The sequence below is a fragment of the Letharia lupina genome (assembly GCF_014066315.1).
Source record: "Letharia lupina isolate WasteWater1 chromosome Unknown contig_12, whole genome shotgun sequence".
Classification (NCBI taxonomy): domain Eukaryota; kingdom Fungi; phylum Ascomycota; class Lecanoromycetes; order Lecanorales; family Parmeliaceae; genus Letharia; species Letharia lupina.
In genome coordinates, this window is record NW_023502981.1 from 753,483 (window position 1) to 760,201 (window position 6,719).

The 6,719-nt window shown below is 52.4% G+C and overlaps 5 protein-coding genes across 5 annotated transcripts; 3 read left to right on the forward strand and 2 right to left on the reverse strand.

Moving 5' to 3' along the window:
- Nucleotides 1-296: 296 nt before the first annotated feature.
- HO133_001258 (uncharacterized protein) lies at nt 297-1,338 on the forward strand (the record flags this gene model as incomplete). Its single annotated transcript, XM_037292188.1, has 5 exons — nt 297-334; nt 403-682; nt 809-883; nt 937-1,258; nt 1,310-1,338. 5 exons carry the CDS (start codon nt 297-299, stop codon nt 1,336-1,338), a joined length of 744 nt encoding a protein of 247 aa, XP_037151607.1.
- A 146-nt stretch (nt 1,339-1,484) lies between these two features.
- HO133_001259 (uncharacterized protein) lies at nt 1,485-2,074 on the reverse strand (the record flags this gene model as incomplete). The annotated part of the gene is made up of 3 exons (XM_037292189.1): nt 1,485-1,830; nt 1,904-1,986; nt 2,036-2,074. The coding sequence occupies 3 exons, from the start codon at nt 2,072-2,074 to the stop codon at nt 1,485-1,487; spliced, it is 468 nt and encodes a 155-aa protein (XP_037151608.1).
- Nucleotides 2,075-2,308: 234 nt separating this feature from the next.
- On the forward strand, nt 2,309-3,826 carry HO133_001260 (uncharacterized protein; the record flags this gene model as incomplete). Its single annotated transcript, XM_037292190.1, has 4 exons — nt 2,309-2,558; nt 2,634-2,758; nt 2,816-2,930; nt 3,051-3,826. 4 exons carry the CDS (start codon nt 2,309-2,311, stop codon nt 3,824-3,826), a joined length of 1,266 nt encoding a protein of 421 aa, XP_037151609.1.
- A 631-nt stretch (nt 3,827-4,457) lies between these two features.
- On the reverse strand, nt 4,458-5,305 carry HO133_001261 (uncharacterized protein; the record flags this gene model as incomplete). The annotated part of the gene is made up of 2 exons (XM_037292191.1): nt 4,458-5,040; nt 5,115-5,305. 2 exons carry the CDS (start codon nt 5,303-5,305, stop codon nt 4,458-4,460), a joined length of 774 nt encoding a protein of 257 aa, XP_037151610.1.
- A 343-nt stretch (nt 5,306-5,648) lies between these two features.
- HO133_001262 (uncharacterized protein) lies at nt 5,649-6,719 on the forward strand (the record flags this gene model as incomplete). Its single annotated transcript, XM_037292192.1, has 1 exon — nt 5,649-6,719. One exon carries the CDS (start codon nt 5,649-5,651, stop codon nt 6,717-6,719), a length of 1,071 nt encoding a protein of 356 aa, XP_037151611.1.

Genomic DNA, 6,719 nt, shown 5'->3' on the forward strand with positions numbered 1-6,719 from the left:
TAGCAATTCTCCGGTAGATGGACCATAGAGCAATATTTTGTAAAGTAGAGTAGAGTAATCATCCTAAATTATCTTACAGGAGAGCTGTCAGCATCCTCCGTCCAGTGCCCCCACACCCGAGACTCGGAGCTTGCCCCACCACCACTACCAAAAGAAATCCTCGATTGAAAACAGACGTTCAACTTCAAAACACAACCTTGCCTACATAGATCTCTCTCTTTGCGTCTCATTGTACTTTCAACTCAATTGCAAGTGCCTTAAATACATTAACCAGCTCCCAGCTCCCAACCGCAACCATGGGACGCCAATTCTTCGTCGGTGGGAATTTCAAGATGTTCGTTTCCCCGAGAGCTGAAGTGTCAGTGTTACACGCCAGAACGTCCAATTGACTGAGCTGCTCAGGAATGGCACGATCAAGTCTGTTACAGACATCGTACACCACCTCAACTCCGCTCCTCTCGACCCCAAAACAGAAGTCGTCATCGCCCCACCCGGCCTCTTCCTGCTCCTCGTTCGCGAACACCTCAAGAATGAAATCGAAGTGTGCAGCCAGAACGTCTTTGACAAACCCAATGGCGCTTTTACGGGAGAGATTAGCGCGGAGCAATTGAGTGACAGCAAGATTGGGTGGGCGTTGTGCGGACATAGTGAGCGGAGGGTTATTCTTGGGGAGAAGGATGATGTAAGAGAACCTATCCCATCGGCCTCGAACCAGTAACGGGAGGCCAAAAAGAGACAGAACTTCGGGGAAGCTCAGTGTCGATATTGGGAATGAAAATGGGGCTGACAAGTCCTTTGTCGGATATAGTTCGTTGCGAGTAAGACGAAGGCAGCACTTGATGGAGGCCTGGGGGTCATACTGTGCTGTGGAGAAACACTTGAGGTGAGCAGGGCTAAATCTGTGTGAGAATCACTCCCAGGCTGATGGGGGTGAAGCAACGGGAAAGCAACAAGACCATCGAAGTGGTGACCACGCAGCTCAACGCCGTGGCGGAAAAGACGAAAGATTGGTCTAAGATTGTCATCGCATATGAGCCCGTCTGGGCCATCGGCACCGGGAAAGTGGCCACCACAAATCAAGCACAAGAAGTCCATGCTGAAATACGAAAATGGTTGGCCGAGACCGTTTCGAAAGAAGCAGCGGAGGCCACGAGGATAATCTATGGCGGCAGCGTGAGTGAGAAGAATTGCAAGGAGTTGGCGAAGGAGGGAGATATCGATGGCTTCCTCGTGGGAGGGGCAAGTCTGAAACCTGCTTGTAAGTGTGTTCCTTCGACCTGTTCTGGATGTTGCTGACTTGGGTTCGCAGTTGTTGATATCATTAATGCGAAACAATGAATCGCTCAGTGGAGGTTGTGAGTGCGGATCAGACGGTCAAGATAAATAGCAGGATACAATGGCTGTGGCTGCCTTGATTGATAGCACTCAATCCACTCATCACCTGGGAGAGAATCCTGTGCCAACCAATTGTCACTTTTCACCACTTACACCCCTTTATTCGACACACCCATACCCCCCAGTATTTCGTCTAGTCTGCCTTTTTTTACCCCATGGAACGGATCCCACAGCCCTCTCACCCCCTCGTTCAAACTTCCCACGACCCTGCCCCCCCTGACCCTCGTCACCTTCTCTCCGTTCGCATCCCGCAGCAATTCTACCTTCTGCAAGATCTGCTCTTTCTCGAGATTTCGGACGCATATGACCTTTTCCCGGCCATTGATGTACGAGCCCCGTACTATGGGATGTGTATTTGGTCGGGGGGAGATGTGGATGGTGATTTGGGGGTGGGCTTTTGCGAATGACGCCATGAGTGGAGAGCGGAGGAATGTACTGAGGGGTGTAGAGTTAGTACAAGTGGGAGAGATGAGAGGAAATCTTGATGGTGATGGTACCAGAGACGTACTTCATGCCTTTAGAGCTGCCCCATTTGTCGCAGTAGTGGAAGTCGAGGCGTTTGCATTGGAGAATGAATGCACCTACGCCATTCTGAGATGGATGTCAGTTATTTGACAGGCTCTTACAGCAGCGAACGTACTTGGGCGGTCGATGTCGTTCGTAGAGCCGATACAGGCATCCTCTAAGACTACCGGGACCGTCGTGGCATATCTGGTACTTACGTTGAAGAAGCAGAAGAGAGTCTCCTTGGGTACTCGAATTTCATATCTTGGCAGTCTAAAGCGGTCTAGCGTCAAAAGTTTAGAGCTTTCCAAATACGACGCGAATTTCACCTCCTTGCAAATGAGCACACTTCATCCTTGACTACTCCAATCCTCTTACAACCTGAATCAATACCTTACATATCTCTAACATGACGCACAAACTCCCCCCAAACCTCTTGGCTCTCTTCGCCGCCCGCCCAGCCCTCCGCTACCTGCCCCCTAACGACCATGCCCCCGAGGAGCGCAAAACCAACAACATCGGCGGTGTCGCGCAATACATCTCCGCAGTCGAAGATTACAAAGAGAACATATCCTACGAGCCAACGGAAAGCTGGCTGCAGAGGAAGGATAGGGTAAAGCTGGAGAAGAAGGAGAAGCAGGAGCAATTGATCAAAGAAGGTTTATCGCAGAGTATGCGATTCGCCCACCTTCCTTCCATTTAACTTGTTTGAGATTGTAGGCTGACTTTGATAGAACCCGGTGATGATCCGAATGTGAGAGGGGACGCGTTCAAGACGCTTTTCGTAGCGAGATTGAGCTATGATACTACGGAGAAGGATTTGGAGAGGGAGTTTGGGAGGTTTGGACCTATTGAGAGGGTACATTAAGCTTTTGGTGAAGTTATCAGAGCTGCTTAGCTGACTTTGCCATCCCAGATACGCATCGTCACAGACACCTCTCAAGCGGAAGAGAATGGAAAATCAAAGAAAAAGAAAAAGGGTCATCGAGGGTATGCTTTCGTGGTGTATGAGCGTGAGAAAGATATGAAGGGTACTGCTTCCATTTCCCGTCCGCATGATGTAAAAGCCAAGTTCTTGTGACCTCAACGTCTGCATCTCGAGGTTTGTATAGTTGACTGACACTGGGGCTGTGCCTTATGATTGAATATAGCTGCCTACAAAGAAACCGATGGTATCCGCATCAAAGATAGACGTGTTCTTGTCGACGTCGAGCGAGGCCGTACAGTCAAAGGATGGAGACCTCGTCGCCTTGGAGGAGGACTCGGAGGCCGTGGGTATACCAAAGCTATGCCGGCTCGACCTGCAGGGGTCGGCGGAAGCCTCGCTGCTCCGGCCGGACCCGGAGGCTTTGGCGGTGGTTTCCGAGGAGGATTTGGTGGCGCTCCTCGCGGTGGCGGCTTTCGAGGAGGTTTCCGAGGTGGCGACCGCGGCGGCTTTGGTGGTGGAAGAGGTGGGATTGGATACCAAGGCGGAAACGGCTTTGGTGGAGGAAGAGGTGGGTATGGAGGTGGACCGCCCAATGGCTACGGTAATGCCCAAGCAGCACCCCCGAATGCACCTTCTGGCCCTGGCGGAAACCGTGGAGGCTTTGGCAGTGGGCATGGTAGTCCTCCTGTGAACGGTGGTATGAACGGCACTCCAACTCCCGTGGATGGACCTCGTGGTGGGTATGGTGGTGGTGAGTCGAGACGCAATGACTTCGACGACAGATCATCCTACCGAGGAGGTGGTGGTGGCGGTTACGGTGATGGCCGCTCAGGAGGTATCACTGGCAGCAACCGTGAACCGGTAAGACCAAGAGATGGCGGCGGATACGGAGACAGAGATCGAGACCGAAGCTATGGCGGCGGTGGCGGCGGTCGCGACGATCGCAAGAGACAGTACGACGGTGATGGGTATGATGATCCTCGCAAACGAAGGTATTAGTCTCCCGACTAAATCTGGTTTGTTGGGTGGGTCCCCTCGATTTCAGCATTTCAGCATCAGCATTTTCTTTCTCCCTTCGTCGGGGTAAGGCATGCAGTTTCCGACTCACACTTCCTCGACAGCTGGATGGGTAAGCCGGTCGTCATGCTACAACACCTTCGGCAATCTCCAGCTTCATCAGTCACACTTCTCAGGAACCGACACCTCTCACCTTTCTGCAACAAATTTGAGGGACCAATATAGCACAGCAGTGCTCTCATCCTTCGACTTAGATTTACAACACGGTTCGGGCTCAGCAGGGAAGGTGGTGGTATCCTCTTGTGCTATGATTTTTCTATTCCCTTTGCTCGGTAGGTATGTAATTAATGCCGCAGTGTGCATCGTGCTTCACTTAGGTAAGGTCGGGTAAGATCGTCTGGCCATCCAGAGTCGTTCTTACTGACCCTACTCTGATAAATTCTTGCAGTTGTATTACTAGCGAATGCGTGGTGGAGGAAGTCATAAAAGCGGCCTCATGTTCCGGCTTTTCCGTAGAACATTGCTCGTAGCATTTTGCAAAGGCTCAAGCTCATATCCCATCGTTAACGCCATCGCTATGCAGCTTGCAGCCAAACGCTGCACCGACATCCAATCATGACTCCACATCCACATCCTCACTTTCTTCCCCTCCAACATTCATCCCCTCAACATCCAACTTCTTCTCAACCCCATCCCCCACCACTGTAACCTTCCCCGTCTCTCTCTCCCAATGCGCCTCCACCCCCACCCTAAACTCCGCCATCGCGACCCCAAACATCTTCAGCAATGTCGTCTGCCCACTTCCCAACACTTCTCCCTCTCTACAAACCACAAACTCCCCATCCAACTCCACCTTCCCCTTCACCAGCCTAGTCGGCAGCCCCAACTTCCTCAAGTGTGGCTCCACGCTATGCGCCAACGGCACGTCTTCTTCCTCCGGTATGTCCCCCCCGCGGCTGTACAACATGCCGGCGGGAAGGACGAAGCTCCGAGAAGCGGTGCCGCCGGCGCGGGCGAAGTCGAGGGGGACGAAGGTTGAGAAGTAGGAGAGGATGGCGGAGGGGGGGCGGGGGGAGAAGAGGAGACCGACGGAACCGTGGAGGTGGGGGGTCAGGAGGGAGGTTTGGGGGTAGGGTTCGGTTTCGGGGCTGAGGCCGAGGGCGACGGCCATTACTTTTGTTTTGCCGAAGAAGAGTCTGGGGGTTTGTCAGTCTGCTGTGTTCTTGTGGGAAAAGAAAGTTTTTTTGGCGGGGAAGGGGGGGGAGACTACCTGCTATCTGATAATTGCGTCCGGACATCTTTGAGATATGTATTGCGCATGTTGTGTACGCTGAAGACGTAGATGTAGGGATATTTGGGGATACATTCTTGGATGTTGGCGTAGAGTCTTATGGTGAGTTCTTTGCCTTTCTTGGTGGTTTTGGACATGTGCACCACTTTGGCGCGCTTTGATTTCGGCATCGTGAGAGGCTGCTATTGTGGTGTGGTGTGTAGGGAAGTCCTTGAAGTTTCCAAAATCCTCTTGTCTTTTTGGTCTCGAACTTTTTGATATTCGATAGGGCTGAGTGGGCGCCAAGATTTCGAGATTTCCTTGGCAAAAGACCCTGCATCTGGTGTGTGGCGCGCGTGGCAGCTTTCAAGCTGCACTCAATTGCCCTACGCTTGACACTCTTTTGACTGAAGCAGATGGAGAGTAGCTAAGATAGTCCTCGGGAATGGAGGACAGGATGAGCAGCTCAGACCATTGGCAGCTGAGAATACGAAGATAGCAAAAGTGAATGGATGGGCTGCGGCTGAGGGAGTAATGGACGATGGTCACATCACCTCGAGCAACGATGGCAGCGCCGAGACGAGTAGTCACGAGCAAGAGTCGAGTAACCTCACTCGCAACGGCAGCGGTCATAGAAGAAGTCTCTCAGGAAGTCTCTCAGCTTTTCTATTCCAGCGATCTTCGAGCCAGGGCTCTGGCCATGTCAACAAAGACTCTTCATCCACGACACCTTCCGAGGAAGATGCCCCTCAAAGACCACCCAGCGCTATGGCAATGGCCGTCCAACAGAAAGGTATCCGAAGACGGAAAGGGTCGCTTCGAAAAACAGCTCTGCTAGGCACAGGCAAGCTGCGCACTGAGGGCAAAGAGCGTCGTGGGTCTCAATTGGAACAAGTCGACTCGGTCGAAGGAATACAGGACGATAGCGCCTTTGCGGAAGGCGTCGCTTTGATGAACTCGCCTTCTCCGTATGACATGTCAACGCCTCGTCCAATATCTAGCGTACCGCCTCCTGTGCCAATTGGAACCCACCCAATCCATGGCGATCCATCCAAGATTTTAGCCCAGGAGAAAGTGAACCAAATATTTCCATCCCTCCAACGCCCTAGGACCGCCGACTCGACCGCCTCAACCACAGATGAAGAAGAATCCCCAATCTCACCATCATTAATCGCCATTCCACCTCTGCCCAAAAGCAAACCAGACAGCTATTTCCCACCTCAGCTCGTACGCCCTCTTACTCGACACATTACAGTGAGCTCACGGTCCTCCCCACTTGCCTCGCTTCCGCCTACTGTTCCTTCCCCCCCTCCTTCGGAATGGGACTACTCCGAAACACGCTGGTGGGGATGGATTATCCTCATTGTGACTTGGATTTTCTTCGTTGTGGGAATGGGTAGCTGTTTTGATGTGTGGAGTTGGGCTTGGGATGTAGGGGAGACACCTTATGCGCCGCCAGAGCTGGAGGATGATCCTACACTACCAGTCGTGGGGTATTATCCTGCGCTGATCATTCTTACGAGTGTCATGGCTTGGGTGTGGGTGACAATTGCCTGGGTGGGAATGAAGTACTTTAAGCATGCGAACATCCCCGGAGATGAGTAG